Source organism: Ciconia boyciana, chromosome 10 (genome assembly GCF_034638445.1).
Source record: "Ciconia boyciana chromosome 10, ASM3463844v1, whole genome shotgun sequence".
NCBI lineage: Eukaryota > Metazoa > Chordata > Aves > Ciconiiformes > Ciconiidae > Ciconia > Ciconia boyciana.
The window spans coordinates 42998937-43019415 of NC_132943.1; the positions used below are offsets into that span (position 1 = coordinate 42998937).

The window sequence follows — 20479 nt, forward strand, 5'->3', positions numbered from 1 at the left end:
ACCAGCTTTCACTAAAGTACATGCTTTTTCAAACAGCAATAGAAAATAACAGCATGAGGTACTTAGCAGGACACCTGTGCTGCCATGACGTACCAGGATACCCCAGCCTGTTTTGAGCCCTGAATATTAACTTATGTTTAAGCTCTTTTCTGATTTTTTTCTATACGTAGTAGTGGGGACTGTGGCAGCCTCAGGATGTAACCTCTCAGCAAAGACCAACTCACCAAGCAGTGAGACAGTAATGCTGAGAACTGGCTTTTGTGCATTGAGGTGGCTTTCACACTGTGGGGCATTGAATTTTTCCCTTCTCCAGCTCTCTCTCCATGATCAAACAAGCGTCCAGCCCCATATATCTCAAGTCAGAAAACATAAGAGCCATTATTGTTACTATTGGGGATTTATTTATAGGGTTGGGGTTTGGGTCTTTACCTGAACATCACTTACAAAGAGTAAATCAGTTGGGTTTTTATAAACAATGCTTACAAAGGTCTCCTCACCTAACAGGTAAGCTCCAGACACAGCACTCTGCCTGATGGGGAACTTGGGTGAAACACCAGTGGCTTTACAACCACTTCCCTGACGAAACCTTAATTGAGTTCAGGGTATTGTAAACACACACAAAACCCATTTAAGATGTGCGTCTAGCTTGGCTTATGTGACACATATTGTCAGTGTAAAACATTTGCCTCTTCTATAACAACAGCTATACAAAGATTTCAAAGTGCTTGATAAACCTGACAGTCGTACACTAGAGTAAATGGTTCTCCTAAAGCCCTTCAAGCAAAGTCTTATGAAATCTCCCTATATATCTCCATTGCATATAGAGGTAAAAAAAAAAATGTCACCGTGATGAGTCCTCTGTACACCAAGACATGGAAGCCAGGAGCCTTGGACTTCACACTAATATCTTCCCAAGTGACTGAAGCACTCCTATACAAATAATTTTTAACAATCGATTCTTAATTAAAGGCAAAAATTATATCAGTGAAACAACCCCTCCCATGGTGCTAGTTTAAAGGAATGCTATTATTTCTTGACTGAAAGTCAGCAATTATTTTAGTGAAATTCGAGATGTTCTCAGATCCTTCTGGTCTGGAGCAGAGGCCTTATCTTCTACCACTGGTTTCATCTGCTAGTGGGACTTTGATTTGGTTGGCTTTCTTGTTCTTCCCTTCTTACAGCAGCACCTGCGACAGCAGAACAGGCAGCACTTCAAAGAAATGAAGAGTGAGAGGAGCACCACGGCAAGGAGGAAGGCGATGACGTCCAGGGAGTGGTACTGGATCCAGTTCAAGTCGTGAGCAGCAGGTCGCAGGTGTGGGGCCCCTTTGTGTCTCATTACAAACTCCACCCAGTGCACAGCCAGGTCCAGGGGGTGGATGGGTCTGTCGAGGTGAAGGTCAGAGAGATGCTTGATGTTCTCTTTGTACCTGCCAAGAAAAGACATTTGGTGTTTTCAATGACTTGTGCTGCTGAGACTGAGTCCCCAGAAAACAAAGATGCGGTGTCAGTTGTCTGATGGTCCACTGGGAGCTTCTCTGGTGGTGTTTCCCCAACACCACCACCCCATGAAAAGGATAATGGCAAAGTTATGGGCCCAGAAAAGTGCTGTTTTCAATGACAAAAAAAGAGGGAAAGGTATTAGAAAAGAAGAAAGAAAAAGCTTAGTTTGAGCTGTCAGCAAAATCTCTGGGGTGAAGGTATCTGGCTGAAATGGGAGACTGGGTGTAGAAAAGCCATCCAGCTGAAGATCAAGGTGCATTATTATTACTATTATTATTATTACTATTATTATTATTATTATTATTATTATTATTATTATTATTACTGTTGTTATTATTAAAATTGCTATGAGAACAGTGGTTAGGAAACAATGGCAATAAGGTGCCATTTTTCAGAAACATGATGGGGAAGAGGATGCCAAGAACTGAGAGGCCCTAGTGACAGCAGAGAAAGGGAGCGGGGAAGAGGAGGGTATGTCGTAAAGCTCCCCTTCCCTGTGACGCCTTAAAACACCTTGGGCATGTTGACTGCAATACTATGATGTCTAGCGTGGTTCCCTGTACGGCCTCAGTGTATCCGCGCATATTCCTCCTGCTCTGTGCTGGAATTGGCCAGCATTGGTGAGCCAGGCAGCAGCTGACTGTGCTCATACAGCTCCTTATGAACACTAGGTGGGGGGTAAATGACTCAGAAAACTGGTCTGTAAAATAAATGAGTGATAATAGCTATGTTTAGTAAACCCTGCCAGCTGGGAGGCAATGGTTCCTGATGCAGTACAGCCTCTGGACTATACCGAGGCACTGCCACTTGTCTCCTTCCTCCTGCTGCTGTGCAGACAGCATCTCTGGGCAACCCTCATGCTAAGAAAATCAGCCAGGCAGCTGAGCCTTTCAACCTTTTCAGGCTCCCCACTGACTCACGTCGCCACTGATTTGGGGAACAAAAGCAGTTTGCCACATCTCCCTTCACCGATTGCCTTTTGTACCACATTGTGTCAAAGCCCTCAACATCACTGCCTGGTAAATTAGGCTTTAAGCACGTGACACATCTTTTGGCAACTTGATTTCTTCTATTGCATTTATACCCCATCTTCTCTTGATACCTGCATCCTCTCGTATCAGCCAGTTCTTGTCACCTAATTATTATAATCCCAGGCAGTGAGAAGGACGGTGCTGTTACAGGGGCAAGATGAGGTTAGCCCAGGGCAAGCATCAGCTTCTCAATGATGTAACTTTGATATAAGAAGGCATATAAGAACAGATTAGTATTCTGTTAAGCTGGAAGCTAGAGTACTGGCGTTACACAACAGTAGAAGGAGAAAGGCTGTGCTTCTATTACTGACTTTTTATCATTAATAACTGCTTTCAGGGCAGTGGATATGTCCTTCGAAGTCATTTCCAGTATATTCAGTGTCAGTCCTGCTCCCCGTGACTCTACTCGCTTGGCGTTGTCCATCTGGTCTCCAAATAGAGGCATCAGTACCATTGGCACCGCATTGCATATGCCCTCGTAAACACCGTGTGAGCCTCCATGGGTAATAAAGGCACGAGTCTTAGGGTGAGCTGTGGAGGAAAGAAAGACTTGCTTAGCTATTTGATTTGTAGAGTCACAGTAACACATCCCTGGGGAAAAACTTGCACAAAAATGGCACTGGTAGGTATAAATCAAGAACTTTGGGCTGTCGTGTGCATCATTAGTTATGGACAGACTTAGGGCTGCAGAGAACAGGACATTGATTGACAGGGGATTGAATGAACCTTGGGTTGTAGACCTCTGTCTTGGTTTGGGTAATCTCTGGAAAGCCTTGGATAATCCTCCAAAGCTTCTCAGATTTTAGGATGAAATCAGAGCCAAGTGAGGTTAAAGAGGATGTTACCATTGCTTGCTTTTTTACCATGTCTTCCATTTGCTGGTTTTGCAGGTCTCCCACAGCCAAGCCCTGTTGTCTAACCAACAAATGCATTCCTGGCAACAGCATGTACAATTTTACCACTTGAAAAGCCCGACAACCTGTCTGGAAATGCTCATTCAGGACCTTAAATTTTCTTTTCAGTCCAAAATGGCAAAAAAATAGGCAAAAAACATGACAAAACCCCATGGCTGGGTGTTGAGACTGGCTAGTCAGAGATAGACCCCCCACTTTTGACAGTAAGGGTAGTCAAGTGTTGGAACACCTTTCCAAACAGTGTTGTTTTATAATTCGGAAATTTTGAAGTTGCAATCAGGCAAGTTTCTAAAAGATGAGCTCTGGTTCAAACAGCAAAGGCTGTAAGAAAGTCCTATGACCCACAGTGATACAGGGAGTCAGCGCAGATGATGCTTAAGGGGGCCTTACAACAGCATTATCAGATTAAAAGAAACACGCTGGTATCACTCAAGGTATCTATCTCAGACCTACCTAGAAGATCATTCTGTGGCAGCCATTTGACAAGCTTTACGTTCTTTGGCAGGTTGGGGGGCACCTCTCCCGTGTATCGCCACAAAACCTTTCAAGAGAAGTAAACACAATGTCAGTTCTCAGCAACCAGCCTCTTGCTGCTCCTCAGTGGGTTTGAAAAGCACAACTGAAAACATCCATGGTGCACAAAACCTGTTTCGTCACGCAGAGCAGCTGGGGTGATAGTTTCTTCTGGCATCAGGGAGCAGGAGAAAGAAGGGAGGACAAAGCACACTGAAAGCCAAAGGTAATCTTATACTGTATTTGAAAACAGTCTTGAACTGCTGTGCTGGAAGGGGAAGAGGGAAACCATACCGTTTGAGGGACTGATCCCAAGGCATCTGCGATTTCTGTGGCTTTCTTCATAGGAATCTCAGAGACCATGGAGCCCAGCGAGAAGACAACAATGCCATGTTCTCCAGAGGCATTCACAATAGCTTCAAATTCCTGCCAACACAAAGCACATCCTTAGTCAAGTTCCCTTCCACATCATATGCTGTAATTTCTGTCACGTTCCCACAAAACTATCTGGAAAGGCAATAAAATGAACAGTCAACACAACAAAATTATGATCAGGAAAATTAGTTATCTATATGAAAATGAGTCCCAGGGGGAAAAAGTGGGCACAGGTGTATGAACAAAGTTATGGAGGCGTGTGAATGTTTGCAGAATTGAAGCCCGAACCAAGATTCAGTATGGACACGAGAAAAAATTTACTTTAAAACAGTCGTGTAGCAAAGCCTGCCTGCTCAAAGGCATTGGTTTCTGTGCAGTAAAAAAGATGCTGTACCAATTAAGGAGATCAATTCATCATCATACTTTTGCTGGCAACCAATCCCCAAGTGAATACATTGTGGTTTGTTTTCACATTTATTGCAAGTCAGATGCACTGGCAGTAGAGTTGATGCTCTTCTTTTCAAACCATGCAGCTACAAGAGAGAATTAAGATTTTTGAAAAGTGTTCTGACAGCAGATAGCTCTAATATCTGGATTTATTGGGTCTGCTTTGAGTATGATAATATTGAACCGCTGCCAATCTTTTTACCTGTTTTGTTTGTTTGATTTAAATAAAGGAAGGACTAGGAGATCTGTCACTGGAATCTAAGAACAAAAGGATTCTGATGAAGCATAAAAACAGCTGAAGGCTGGAGCAAAAATCCTGTGCCATAGAAAAATATTTGGTAACTCCAGGGAAGGAAAGACAAAACTGGAGGGAATTGCTGTGGGCATCAGAGTTAAATGAGTGGAATAAAATTAAATAAATGTTCCCGTAAGTCTGGCAATTGAAACATTATCTCTAGGGTCTGAGGGGATAACCAAGACTGACCCTCTTAGTTTACGCTCTGTTACATATTTTTGTGGCTGACCAGAGTGCCGTGGCCCTTCACTTGGACTGGATCCCAAATAGAAGGCGCCATCGAAGGTTTGCTGATAGCTGCACCCTGAACAGCAGACCTGATGCTCTCCTGGGGTCAAACAAGGTGAAATGTAACTCTCATTTCAGGGCTTGGTTCTGTCTTACCAGATTTCTCGGAAGACACGCTCTCCATTAAGGGATCATAGATGTCTGGTTGGGAACTCAGGGCTCGGTTCTGTATAAACACACAGACTGGGGAACTGCAAAATCCTCCCCAAAATACAAATGTGCTTTTGGTACAAAATTCTTTGGCAGTTCCTGACGCAGTGGAACAGATACAGCTATTTCAGGGCATATTTAGCCCTATTTATTTTCTGTGGGACTACTCATATCAGTTTTACTCTGTTCTTTCAATGTTTTTGTGTGCCAAGGTCTGACTTTCTGCTCAGGAATGCCACTACCATTATGAAGCTTTTTGCAGCCCTGCTTTGGGAATAGGTGGGTTATTTTAGTAAAGTCTTTTTAACCAGCAGCTGCTTGTATCGGTGGGTGCTCCTCACGACCTTTATGAAATACCTGCAGTGGACACTCACTGAAAAATAAGAGAAAGCACTAATAATTAGGAGGATTTCTTAGTGGAAAGTGGCAGATATCCCATATTTAGGAAGTTTGGCATAGTTCAAGCAAAATACAGTTGCAGTCCAGATCTGGGACAGAGTATTTTATACAAAAGGAGATCGCTTGCTGCTTCACTGGGTGGTGCGGATTTCATTCAGGTCTGCCACTGTCTGAAATTCCTGCAGAAATAGTCCTCTGTTCAAGGGCAGAGGACTAGGATGATTTGGCCTGCTGCGTTACGCTAGCTAGCACCAAGTCTTGTAAACAGGTATACAAAACAAAATTACTGGAAATAGGCAGCCAGAAAACACTGGGGGGACACGGACGGACGGACTGGAAAAGCCCAGCTTTGTATGCATGCTTGTCTGGGAAACCGGAGGTCTCCCACAAAGTAACATACTCCTCAGTGCACGAGGGATGCAGAGGTGCCAAGTGCTTTCCTAGCCACTTCCACCTCGCTCTTTTGCCTGTTACTATTTGTTACTGCCAGGAATTCCATCTCGTGGTGACAGCAAACAGTGCAGCCATAGCTAAACTAGAGGAAAAAAGGTAACTAACCTGTGATAATGCTTTTTCCTGAGTGCAGCTTATGCCTCCGATCAAGACCATATTAGGCATTAGGGGCCTGGGGTACTCAAACACAAAATCATATTTCATGAGCCAAATAGACGCGTGGCTGAACAGCTCAAGCACTGTTGCCTCTTGTCGGAGGAATTCTTTGATCAAACGATCATATGGTGAATAAAGAAAGCTGCAAGCCAGGGAACTGCTCAGGCTAGCTATGAGATTGCCCACGCGCTGGAGGAATGCCATGCGGTCCGTGTAGTGAGTGAAGAACCTAGGAACGTAAGAAGGAGGATTTGGACAGAGGGTAGCGTGGAAATCTAGGCTGCACGGCAGTCCCCGTACGAGGTACACAGAAGGTAGGGAGAGATGTTCGGCCACTATCTGTCCACATGGAAAAAAAGGATCCATAAAGACAGCATCAAATTTGCTTTCTTCAAGGTATTCGATCAGCTCTTTGTTAGACAGAAGACGTTTGCAGGAATCAAAGAACATGGTTGTAATATTTGCCAATTTTGAGAATTTTTCCAAGAAGGGTTGACGTGTGAAACTCCTATAGCCCAGCTTTTTAAATTCTGCCTCCACATACTCCTTGGTGTAAGGCACAGAGTATGTTTTCATGATATAATGCACCGACGAACCTATCCGCAAATTGATCTCTGGCGCAACCACCACGATTTCATGTCCCCTCTGTCTGAGCTGCTCCACAACCGGCCGCATGCTGAGCCAGTGGCTGCCATCGATAGGTATAACCAAAATCTTTCCACCTTCAGAAAAGGTCCACGGGAGCAGGAAAAACACAACCCAGGAGGCAAGACAATTAAATCCTGGATTTGAAGAAGCCATTTTCCTTGTGTTGTCAGCAAAGTTTTAAACGGCCGCAAAACTATTGCAGGGGATGAGGAGTGAATCATGGGGTACTTTGCACTTTAATCTTAGCTAAGGTAAGTGTTTAATTTTTAACGGACTGTATGTTGGTGGGCAGAAATGAGGGTAATTTTTAACTGTGGGTAAAGATTGGGTTTATAACCTGTACACACGGTGAAGGCTTTAAGAAACCGGGCACTGCAAGGTAAAGTTGAACACTTGAATTAACATTAGAGGATTCAAATGCTCGAGGGAGAATTGTCAAGCAATTGGCCATGTGTCGCACTGAAAGGCTGAACAGAGTTATGAATGGGAGGTGGTAACACCTGACCAAGCAATCACTATCTTATTAACATCCAGTTAATGATGAACTCCCTGCCTTGAGTCTGCTCAGCTGATTGGACACAAAACTTGGAACAAAAGTCTGACCTTTGGATTACCTTGAGCTCTCAGAGTCTAAACAAGAAGCAATGATTGACAGAGATTTGATATACAGTGGGTTGATAAGGTTTATCTTCAGATTTGTTTCTATATTGTACCAGTTACCAAAGTGAAAGCCCTCAGTCTACAGTAGTAAACATGATGCAAGCTTAGCAATAACTTCTGCTGTTGCAACACCACTGCGGTCTGAAAAACAGAATAAACAACTGACATCTGCACTGTTTGCACAGCCCACCAGGGAGATTTAAACAAGCTAGGGAGGGAGGGTAGATAGTTACAATCCTGAAGGCTTCTTTTTTCTAATCATCCTCTTATATGCTATCTTACATTGCTTCTTGCACAAATTCAGAGGCGAAATTGCTCCCTCTACCATCTTTGATTGCATACCCCTGGCTTTGGAATATTCATCCGCATTATCAATCTCTATGGCACGCTGTAAGTGCCTGGGTATATACACAGAGATAGTTCCACATTTCCATTTTTTGTCCAGTGGGGTCTCCTGCAATTAATCAGTATTCCACAACTGTTAGGGATATTAAATCATATGACCTAGAATTATTTTGTCATTTATCTAGGTATAGCATATGTGCCATGATCGTCTAATATTATGGTGTTATGCTTACAACAAGCTAAGCTATATCTAGGCAGCTACATAGCTTAGACAACTTGACCTAAGCTCTCCTGGAGAGAAACCCTTCAGCTGTTTGCAGTGCAAGCCTTGTGATCATCCATCGAAGCCTGAGATTCCGACTTCCAAATCATGCCATCCCGGTATTCAATCACATATTGGCTCAAGCACAAATACTACTATAGGAAGCACTTAAAAAAGAAAATCTTAAATAATCGCTAATAAATGCTATAATACCCTCAACATAAATAATGACAAACCTTTGATAATGGCTTCTCCTGCTTACAGTTGATGCCTCCAATATAGACTATATTTGGCATTATTGGGCGCAGATACTCCAAAACAAAGTCATATCTCATCAGCCAAATGGATGCTTTGCTAAAACAGTTCCAGTACTGTTACTTCTCTGTGAAGAAACTCAGAAGCTAAATTCTCATATTTTAAATAAAACAGATAGCAAAACAAATGCCTGAACACCCAACTAGGAGGTTCTTCACACGCTCCATAAATGTCATGTGATCAGAACTGGATGTGAGAGTCCTCGGCATGTAAGAAAAAGGACTGGGGCACTGGGTGGCTTTGTAGTCTAAGGTACATGGAAGACCACACATGAAGTACACTGAAGGGAGAGAGAGATATTCAGCAACAACTGGTCCACAGGGCGACACAGGATCCATCATAACGACATCAAATTTGCTGTCATGGAGGTACTTCATTAGTTCTTCATGATATAAGAGATGCTGACAAGTAGAAGAGAACATGTTGATCAGTTCTGATATATTGCTGAGTAAAAACGTAATTTTTTCTAGAAAGGGAGGGTTATCAAAACTTTTTTCACCAATGGAGTGGTAGTATCTATCAACAATCCCCTGTGTGTAAGGCATGGAGTATGTTTTGATGGTGAAAGATTGTGAGTTTTTCATGAGCAAAGTAGCGTCAGGAATCACTGCAATGATTTCGTGCCCCCTCTCCCAGAGTTTCTCCAGAACCACACGCATGCTCAGCCAATGACTTCCATCCTGAGGCACGACCAAGAGCTTCCCGCCTTCTGCCAAACTCCAGAAAGAAAGAAAAAGAACAAGCCCAGCGTATGTCTGGTAGCTCCACATAACTGTCATGGGGCTGTCGGCAGGAAAAGAAATGAACTGTTCCTTCTTACTTCTTCCAAGCAGCATATGAAAGCAAAAAATAGTTGTACCTCATGTATAACTTGATGGTCTTTAATCTTTACCTCAAAATGTGTGCTAAGACAGGTTTTTGGAGTTCAAAGATCACATTTTAAACAGTGATAAAAGCATTGATAAGAGGGCTATCGAGGGATCTAAAGCAAGAAGCATTTCCATGCATTTATGTTATCTTAAATGATTCAGAACAATTAGCAGGGTCTTTGATTAGCAGAGGTAGCAATTGTTTGTAAAGGGATTTTTCTGGATCAGGGTTATTTGAAGTGATTCACTATGCACTTGACTGTCCTGTGGCAGATCAAAGTCAGGAGTACTGCTTCCCAACTTTCACGGCCACTGAGCTTTTCCAGAGAGCTTATAATACCAGAAGTGTGTTGCACTGTTGACATGAAAGACCTAAACCTCCAACTTTCTCTCTTACACCTTTGCTCAGAAAGGTGCCTGGAGTTCACACACAATGTTCTACACAGTAGGCAGGAGCCGGCATGCCGAGCAGTGGTGTCACCAAAGTTTGGGTAACATATTAACCAAACGCCTTTTTATATAAGCAATGATACAGCAAAATATGCAGTTCTTGCTCAAGAGGGGCCATAAGAGTTCGTAGGTGAGTGGCTGGAGGCCAAACATCTTTTTGAAAGCAATGATGCAGCAGAATATGTGGTCCTTGGTCAAGAGGGGCCATAAGAGTTCATAGGTGAGAGGCTACAGGTTAAACATTTTTGAAAGTTCTTAATAATAGCTACTTTTCAAAATAAGTTAATAAAGCTTGGCTGGGGTATGCGCCAATGGGAAGTCCACACTTGTGTCCTGTGCTTACCAGGAGAAGGGAAGAACAGAGTTTCTGAGCTGCTTCTGCATGTGCTATGATACGATTTTTAAGGCAAAAAAAGAAAACCACAACCATGTTGGAAGTCCTGTTCTCTATAACACTCAGCCACAGCCTACAGCTACTCGATGGGGAGTAACAATGATGACAGAGCCAAACATTTCTGGGTAGCAGTAAATAGTATAATCAGGGCCACAAATGGCAGTTTGAGAGATTCAGACTGAAGATTTGGAAAAAGCTTTTTACCTCTGAGGTTTTGAAAGTTTGCCTGTATAACCGCATGGCTGACGTGATCTGATGTGGAAGACAGTCCCACTCCAAGGACTTGTTCAGATATCCAAATCAGGTTGATTCAAATGGGATTTAAGTGCCTAATTATTCTTGAGAACCTGGGTTGAAGCTGCAGCAAATGATGCAATGCAATGGAAATGGGTAGACAGGTGAATGAAATAGGCGCCTATAAACAAAGCAATGTCCTTAGATAGGGAGAACATGCAAAGGTACATGAAAACTTTCAAGATAAACCTAGAAAAGCAGATATCTGTAGTTTGTGCTTAAAGAAATACCTGACGAAGCAGATCTCATCTGCCATTAAGGCATATTTCATGGAAAGGGAAAAGGTGGATGCCAAAAGTTTGCAAGTTTACAAAACCAAAATAAGATACAGGAATGGTAGGCTGAACAAGAGCAATTGCTGGGTGGAGAAGAGAGACTGTTTTAGATCCCCAACCAAGCACACCTGATTGGAGAGAGCTCTGAATGGTTTCTTCACGCAGTGCAGCAGCCTCGAAGAGTTGTCTTGGTGCAGGTAGGAGTGATGGGATATCTGGCTTGTGAAATGGCTACCTTTGCCAAAGGTACCTAGGTGTGATAAGCACATTCCAAGGCTAATACTGTGTCCTTAAAAAGTTTATTTTGATAGGAGGTTTTCCATGTGGCATGTTAAAAAAAGGGATTTTCATAAGCCAGCAAGAAGGACTGTAACATCTAAGGAAATACATTAAAGAGGAAGGAGTTTCAGACGTCAATACAGTCCCATTCTGCAGCCTGTTTAAGCAAAACTTTCTCTCAAGCTGAGAGTGAGGTGGTGTTAAAAGACCAAAACCTAAAGGAGGTGGAGAGAAGCTATTCTCACATGCCAGAGAGTTAGCTGCAGTACCGACGTGTGCATTTTCACCTTTAAGCAATAAAGAGGAAAAGATCTGACATAACAAGGCGATGCAGCATGACATATGCCCTCAGGTTGGCAGTATACACTCAGGTAGTTAACCCGGAGTTGCAGACGTACTGTTACCCTATGCTAACATATAACGGGCCCTCAAATCTCAATTTGATACATAGTCACTTCCATGTAGTCTTTAAGTTCTGCTAACATTTCAGCCAAACGTGTATTATCTGTGTAACACTAATATAAAATGCTATCAAACATTAAAGAGGTAAAAAAACCCAAACCAAACCCTTAAGGCTAACGGCACATTCATAAGAGTTTAAAAGTTGTGTCACTGGATTTTGAGCAACACACAAACACCCTTTCACGTGTATATGAGTCCAGAGACTGAAGTCCACAAGTTCAGCCCATTCCAAAGGCAAGGGTGAAAAGAGAGACCTATCAGGAGAAAGTAAAGCTGAAGTACAGAGTTGAGTGCCAAGGTTGTACGCTGGAAACGGTACAGCAAATATCCCCAGTTAGGGGAATCCATGATTACCTCTTTTGTAAGTCTACAAATCCTGGCAGTCAGAATGTCCCTCTTATTAACGACCCAAATCCTTTTAAAATTCATAGGTTTTTGTCTACAAAAACAATCTGCTGGTGTTGAGAGGCGAGGGGGGGGGTGTGCATGGTGTGAAAAAGTACTCCCTTTTGTCTGCTTTAAGCTGGCTGCCGCCACATTTCAGTGTTAGTCATAGGTCAAGTATTGGGAGAAGCCGCACATCAGTTCCCCTTTCACCTTCGCTACACTTTTTCAGGATTTTATAGACCTCTGTCACAGATCCTCTGTCATAGTTCTTTTCATAGGTTTAGCTACATGGTTTATTCCATCTCTGCTTTTCTAGACTGAGTGCCAAATTTGAATCCTCTTAAAAATGCTTCATTTTTACTGTGTGAGATTCAGGGTTTTTTTCTGAAAAATAAGCCCTATTCCACTGTTTTGCAAAGTCAATATCTGTAAAACTTACTTAACAGGAATAGATACTTCTAAAAACAGAAGCTATGATAACCTTCTGCAAACCACAAAATATATTTGAATGCACATTAAAAAAAGTCTGAAATAAATACAACATTCATTTTATAAGACTAAAGTAACCTAACTTATACTTTATTTTTCTGATGCCAGTTGATACTTTAAATAAGGAGCATCGCTGGCCTGGGATACGCAAAAAGAATGCCACAAGCTGGAGCAATGGGCCAACAGGAGCGTCATGAAGGTCAGCAAAGGCAAAAGCAAAGTTCTGCCGCTGGGATGGGATAACTCCATACCACAGGACAGGCTGCACTCTAGCTGGACAGACAGCAGCTCTGCAGAAAATGACCCAGGGTCCTTGTGGACAAAAAGTTGAATATGAGTCAGCAGTGTGCCCTTGCAGCCACAAAGGCAATAGCATCCTGGGCTATACAAGTAAGAGTGCAGCCAGCAGACTGAGAGAGGTGATCCTTCTCCTCTGTTCAACGCTTGGGAGACATCTGAAGACACGTACCCAGTTTTGGGCTCTCCAGTACAAGAAAGATATTGATGTGCTGGAGCAAGTCCAGCAAAAGCCAAGAAGATGGTTAGGAGCTGAGGACCATGATGTACAAAAAGGGGCTGAGAAAGATGAGCTTGCTCAGGATTCAGAAGAGAAGGCTAACAGGAGATCTTATAACTGTCTTTAACTACCTTAATGGAAGGCCATAAAGAAGACAAAGAGAGATTGACAGTGACAGGACAAGAGGCAACAGACACAAGCTGCAACATGGAAAATTTGAATTGGATATAATAATAAATTGGATATAATACAGTGTTTTCACTAGGAGATAGGAGATATTCAAAACTTGACAAGACATAGAATGGAACAACCTGAACTAACTGGACCTGCTTTGACAAGGAGGTTGGCTGAGAGGCCTGCAAATGACCTTCCAACCTAAGTATTTTATGAGTCTGTGACAATTCAAAACACAGAGAATCCTTCTTTAAAGAAAAAAAGACAGGAACGTAGAGGAAATCAGCAATGACAAGGTGGACTGCAGGATGAGCGAAGGTCTCCTCAAATGAAAGTCTGCCTTGCACCACATCAACAGTACTGAGCAAAGAGGCCCTAAGCAATCTGCTCTAATGTCAAAGCTGGCTTTGAGCAGAGGCATGCGACCAATGGGGAGTTTCCCAGAGCTAAATTCATTTAAAACTCTTTCTCCATTTTTATATTGTGATATTTGGATGACTTCACAGAAAGGAGTACTGGCACCTCTTTGCAAAGCAAAAGCAGTTTGAAATCCTTTTACCCACAGGAAAAGACCTTTCTAACAAAACCTGTGTTACAACTTTTCAGAATATGTAAAAGCCTGCAAGAATGACAAGAAAAAACAGAGTACGATCAACCTGAGTTAGCTTTTTGTGAGCACAGTTTAATCCACTAACCATAATCATGTTGGGCATCAATGGTCTGGGGTAGTATAAAACAAAAATCTAGCTTCATGGCCAAATGGGAGCCTGGCGTAAGAGATCCGGCACAGCCACATCCCTCTGGAGGAACCCAGAAGCCAGTTTTGCATGTGGTTGAAAGACAAAATCACAGAGAAAATAATTTGGGATGTCAAAGATTAGATTCTTCACCCGCTGGAGAAAGTTCATGTGGTCTGTATGCTCTGTGAGTATCCTGGGGACATAAGAAGGGGGATTGGGACATTGAGTGGCTTCAAAATCTAAACCACATGGTATTTGCTGCAAGAGAAACACAGAACGGACTGAAAGATGCTCGACCAGGATCTGCCCGCAGGGTAGTACAGGGTCTGTAAGGACAGCATCAAACTTACTGTCCTCAAGATATCTGACAAGCTCTTTGTTGTACAGTAAGTGTGCACAGGTAGAAAGGAACATGGCAGAAGCATTTTTCACTCCTTCATATGTTTTAACAATTCTTTCCAGAAAAGATCCTTCTTCAGATACATTCTGGCTAGTTCTCCAGAAAGTGTGATCCAGCTCTTCCTGTGTGAAAGGGACTGGGTACATTTTCATAACAAAATCCTTTGTTGGCTTTAGGTACAAACTGATTTCAGGTGCAACGACGACTATTTCATGTCCCCTCTGCCTGAGACTGTCCAACACTTCCCGCATGCTGAACCAATGACTCCCATCCACCGGCACCACCAGCAGCTTCCCACCAGCCGCCAAACTGAGCACGGACAGGAGCAGAGCCAGCGCCGTCGTGACTTGCAGATGAGCACTGAGCACCGGGGCCATTTCTGCAGAAATCTGGTGAGTGCTGCCCAGAAAGAAAACCACTGGCAGCACTGAAGCGATAGCACCAGCTCCGCACTTTTAAGCAATCTGTGCTACAACGTAACTTTTGCTCCTTCAAGGTATTTGCAGTGTGGTAAATGGATAATCATTCATTTGATAAAAGGCTGCATCATAAGCATTAATTCTAGCCAAGTCCACAGGCGGGTGGTATGTGGTGGACGCACCAGGTAACTCCCATCTCTTTCTAGTAGAGGAAGAGTAAAGGGTGTCCCAGGGAGGAGGCAGGGGTGGTTCTGGGTGGAACTGCACTTCTGATAGCCTCCCTCTGGCTGAACCTTTTGCAGTGCAGGAGATGTGTCCCATCCACATCACGACTCAGCCTAGCAGAGGCTGCTCCCTCCCCCTGGGCACGACCCATCCCCTCTCTCTCTCCTTGAAGACTCATGTCTAGGAGGCTTATGGCCCCACAGCAGATGTGGAAGAGCTGTTTAAGATGGTTTCTAGACTGACAAGACTGATGAAGATGCAAGTGTGACAAAAATGATATGTTAAGAATCAGGGAAGCACTACAAGTTCCGGCAAAGGCATAAATGAATGAGGATTTTGATGAAGTTTCCCCATGAGATGTGTGACAGCCTGAAGAGCTGGACTCAGAATAACCTCTTGAGGCTGGTGCAGAAGGTACGTTCTTTTGTTACACAATGACTGTGCCCACGCCCAGCACGAAAGCTGGCGGAGTTGGAGGACAGAGCTATTCCCTTCTCAGCCTATTAAGACTTCTTCTAGAATGACTTTTCCTCTGAGACCTCCTAGATGGGAAAGGTCCATCAATGTCTTATTTTGGGACTGTGCTGGGTCCATCTCCTTCCTTTTCTCCCTGACTTTTAGTGGGAGACCTGTTCTTCCAGATGCAGGGCCAGCTATTTCACACCACTTCTGCCTGCACTCATCTGCAAGCACACAGAGCCACTGACTCCTGTCTAGCAGCACCATCAAGCAGCTCCTGGTGTGGGGCAAGGGGCCTCAGAATCAGCCCTGCAGTGATTTGAGATTAGGGAAGAAAGTGGCACCTTCTCAACCAAACTGCTGAGGGATGCACAGATAATCTGTCAGTTCTTGTTGTCAGGAAGTTAAAAGCATTTATATTACAGTGACATAGCAATGCTGATGCTTCCACTGAGGATCGTTACTGGCCTAGGACAAGCAAAACAAGTTAACATTTCTTCAGCCAAAGAGAGGAATGACTGAAAAGCTGTGCCTTGCCAAATCTGATAGAATTCATGAGATACGCTGCTAACCTGTGACTATATCCATCTGCAAATCAAGCACTCTGGTGACTGATGGCACCTTCCAAAGGAATGTATTTTTTGAGTCGACCATATTCCAAACCACAGGAAAACCTTCTTAAAAGAAAAAAAATTGGCTGAGGAATGTGAGGAAATTCTGCAGGGATTAATCCATAAGGCAGAACAGAAGATCAGTAAAGGACTTCTCAAATGAATCTTTCTCTTTCAGAAGATGTTCTCAAAAACGCCCTGAGCAACCTGCTGAATGGCAAACTTGCCCTGGTTTTGGGCAGTTTGGCCACATGCCCTCTTGAGGGCCTTTCCAGTATGAACTATTTGGTGTCTAAGAAAACAAGAAAGCTCTTCATGTGCTGTCAACCCTTCCCCAGAGTGGACACTATCAAATACGCCTTAACCAATGGCCTGAAATTGCACATTCAGATCTCCCTGCATCCTGAGATGCTTTGATCACTGGTGCCTGCTGGTATTCTCATGAGAAAACTGTTTTCTGGCAGAAGATCTGGCTTTTCATGTCCCTTTGGGATGAGCAGCTCCACTGCCTGACTCATGCTGGACGAGGGACTTCCATCTACTGGGTTTTGTAACAGGCTTCTCCATCCTGGGGGAACACTGGGAAAGACAGAGTCCTGGTGCAACCAGGACCCAAGGCTGAGAGAAAAAAATCCTTCTCATTCATACCTCTGAAAAACAAGAATCTTCTGCCATAAAGCAATAGAAACACGGATTTTTCTGGAGGGTACTTGGCAGTGAAAGGTTACTAGTTCTAAAGAAGATGTTTGCTGTAGCTCAGACGCTCATCAGCTCAAGCTGGGCAAAATGCATTGTAAAAGTTAATCAGGATGCCACAGCTGAGACCTAGCAGGTTCTGTCAAGGCATTGTAAACCTGATAATGGAATTAAATACCAGCACAGAACTTGCAGCTTAGATCCCAGAAACTAGCTTTATGTCTATGGGCAATTCACACAAAGCAGAAACACAATATGAGCAGCAGTGTCCACAAGATCAGTGTGAGGAGGAGGAGGTGGCTCACAAAGCAAACGTTGCCATGGACTCTTGCTGCCACAGCAAGTCAATAGAAGAATCTGCCATAGGAAATTGATTGTTCTCCTACTGGCAGACAGTGAGACAAGGCTCACAAGCACAGAATCATCCTCTAAGTAAAGACAAATGTGAAAGAGCAAACTGGGATTTTCATAGGTGACTATAAACAGTGTTCTCATGAATATCAAAGCATCTGATGCCCTTCCCACCATCTTTTCTTTCTCCTAGCTCTAGCAAAGAAGTTGAATTCATCAGTTAGTGGCAGGAGGTGTTTGGGGCGAGGTTTCTGAGCAAAGTGATCAGATTCAGACCTCCACAAATGTACGTGGACTTCAGTAGGGCTATACTCATTCAAAACACCACCCCCATTTTTGTAGTGTGATACAAGGTATCTTCACTGAAATGAGTACCAGCACCTCTTGGCAAAGCAAAAGCAGTTTGAAGCAGTTTACTATTATTCAGTTGAAGAGACCTTTCTAACAAAATCTGTGATAAAACTTCTCTAGTGAACACAGGAACTTAAGAGAACAAGAATTGGGCATGACCCACCTGAGTTAGCTTCTTGTGAGCACAGTTTACTCCTCCAATTACGATCATGTTGGGCATCAATGGCCTGGGATAGTGGAACACAAAGTCTAATCGCAGAAGCCAAATGGAGGCCTTGCGTAAGAGATCCGGCACAGTCACGTCCCGCTGAAGGAACTCAGAAGCCATTTTCGTGTATGGTTGAAAAAGAAACTCACAGAGAAAATAATTTGGGATGTCAAAGATTAGATTCTTCACCCGCTGGAGAAAGTTCATGGGGTCTGTATGCTTTGTGAATATCCTGGGGACATAAGAAGGGGGATTGGGACATTGAGTGGCTTCAAATTCTAAACCACATGGTATTTGCTGCAAGAGAAACACAGAAGGGACTGACAGATGCTCGGCCAGTATCTGCCCACAGGGTAGTACAGGGTCTGTAAGGATGGCATCAAACTTACTGTCCTCAAGATATCTGACAAGCTCTTTGTTGTACAGTAAGTGTTCACAGGTAGAAAGGAACATGGCAGAAGCTTTTTTTGACCATTGATAAATTCTAACAACTCTTTCCAGAAAAGATCCTTCTTCAAATACATCCTGTGAAAATTCTTGGAAATTTTCATCCAGCTCTTCCTGTGTGAAAGGGACTGGGTACATTTTCATAATAAAATTCTTTGTTGGCTTTATGTGTAAACTTATCTCAGGTGCAACGACGACTATTTCATGTCCCTTCTACCTGAGACTGTCCAACACTTCCCGCATGCTGAGCCAACGACTCCCGTCCACTGGGACCACCAGCAGCTTCCCACCAGCAGCCAAACTGAGCACGGACAGGAGCAGAGCCAGCGCCGCCGTAACTTGTGGATGAGCAGTAAGCATCAGGGCCATTTCTGCGGAAATCTGGTGAGTGCTGCCCAGAAAGAAAACCGCTGGCAGCACTGAAGCAATAGCACCAGCTCCACACTTTTAAGCAATCTGTGCTACAGCCTAACTTTTGATCCTTCAAAGTATTTCCTGTGTGGTAAATGGATAATCACTGATTTGATAAAAGGCTGGATAATGAGCAATAGAGTTCAGCAACCTACGCAAGCGGGTGGTAAATGTGGTGGATGCACCAGATAAACCCCACCTGTTTCAACTAGAAAAGCTTTGGCAGCTCTACTGCTTTTCAGCAGGTTCTGCCAAGCCACCGTAGCACCTTCACGCTCATTGAGATTGACTTTGTTCTCAGATCTCACATAGGCATCACCAAGGCAAAATCTTCTAGAGGCCTGCCTGTAAACAGAGACAGTGCTTCTTAGCCTGAGAGTCCACAACCTGCAACATTCCTGCTGATTCCAGCTTTGGAAATACCCATGTGAAGGAGCAGACAAATTCATTGACAAAAAGAAGCGGTAAAGCAGCAAAGGTGCCCCAGGACAGAAGCCTGATGTGCATTTCTCGGTAAATACCAGACCCTACTACAACCATTTGCAAAGCTGTATGGATTATACCCAACTGCAAGGCTTTGACAGCCCCTCAGACTTGCCTGCTGTTCATCCATCACTCACTAAGGAATAGGGTACCAAGTTACTCAACGCTACACAAAATGGCTTTGAATACATATAATGATAAAATGCATCAACTGAGCATACTTTATAACTGAAAAGGTATAGCTGCTACACAGAAAATGGAAAGTGAGGAAGAAAGAGAGAGAAAAATAATTTCTTTCACAAGTATTTGCCTAACTCACCCTAAACGGGAATGTGATTTCTATCTCCAATACAAAATTCCACACTTGCAAACACAGAAGTCTATCAGAGCAAGACTTAAAAACAGAGCATGACCCACCTGAGGTAGCTTCTTGTGAGCACAGTTTACTCCTCCAATGAAAATTATGTTGGGCATCAAAGGTCTTGGATAATCTAACACAAAATCTGACCTCACGAGCCAAATGGAAGCCTGGCGTAAGAGGTCCAGCACAGTCACATCCCGCTGGAGGAACCCAGAAGCCAGTTTTGCGTATGGTTGAAAGACAAAATCACAGAGAAAATAATTTGGGATGTCAAAGATTAGATTCTTCACCCGCTGGAGAAAGTTCATGCGGTCGGTATGCTCTGTGAATATCCTGGGGACATAAGAAGGGGGATTGGGACATTGAGTGGCTTCAAAATCTAAACCACATGGTATTCCTCGCAAAAAAACCACGGAAGGGACTGACAGATGCTCGGCCAGGATCAGCCCACAGGGTAGTACAGGGTCTGTAAGGACAGCATCAAACTTACTGTCCTCAAGATATCTGACAAGCTCTTTGTTGTACAGTAAGTGTTCACAGCTGGAGACTACCAAATCAGAGACTCTTTTCATACTTTGGTACACTTTAAGAAATCTTTCCAGAAAAGATCCTTCTTCAAGTACATCTTGTAAAAATGCCCGGAAATTTTCATCCATCTTTTCCTGTGTGAAAGGGACTGGGTACATTTTCATAACAAAATCCTTTGTTGGCTTTATGTGTAAATTTATCTCAGGTGCAATGACGACTATTTCATGTCCCCTCTGCTTGAGACTGTCCAACACTTCCCGCATGCTGAACCAAGGACTCCCGTCCACCTGCACCACCAGCAGCTTCCCACCAGCTGCCAAACTGAGCACGGACAGGAGCAGAGCCAGCGCCGCCGTAACTTGCAGATGAGCACGGAGCACCGGGGCCATTTCTGCAGAAATCTGGTGAGTGCTGCCCAGAAAGAAAACCACTGGCAGCACTGAAG

The 20479-nt window shown here is 43.6% G+C and overlaps 3 protein-coding genes and 1 pseudogene across 3 annotated transcripts in view; all 4 read right to left on the bottom strand.

Moving 5' to 3' along the window:
* Nucleotides 1–482: 482 nt before the first annotated feature.
* LOC140657318 (UDP-glucuronosyltransferase 1A9-like) overlaps nt 483–20479 on the bottom strand; it is a 40652-nt gene continuing 20655 nt past the window's right edge. Inside the window, exons 2-5 of the mRNA XM_072874143.1 lie at nt 4256–4387; nt 3902–3989; nt 2846–3065; nt 483–1430 (exon numbers count right to left, since the gene is read on the bottom strand). Of these exons, the coding sequence (XP_072730244.1) occupies nt 1133–1430; nt 2846–3065; nt 3902–3989; nt 4256–4387 (738 nt within the window). The 3' untranslated portion in view covers nt 483–1132. The remainder of the gene's footprint in view (nt 1431–2845; nt 3066–3901; nt 3990–4255; nt 4388–20479) is intronic.
* On the bottom strand, nt 8655–11017 carry LOC140657598 (UDP-glucuronosyltransferase 1A1 pseudogene; annotated as a pseudogene).
* Nucleotides 13947–14903, bottom strand: LOC140657599 (UDP-glucuronosyltransferase 1A1-like). The gene is given in 1 exon segment (XM_072874879.1): nt 13947–14903. A coding segment is annotated over 1 exon segment (915 nt). The 5' UTR covers nt 14862–14903.
* On the bottom strand, nt 17196–20465 carry LOC140657600 (UDP-glucuronosyltransferase 1A1-like). The gene is made up of 5 exons (XM_072874880.1): nt 19563–20465; nt 18862–19003; nt 18469–18589; nt 17760–18036; nt 17196–17276 (listed from the first exon to the last, which is right to left on the bottom strand). Exons 1-5 carry the CDS (start codon nt 20421–20423, stop codon nt 17196–17198), a joined length of 1482 nt encoding a protein of 493 aa, XP_072730981.1. The 5' UTR covers nt 20424–20465.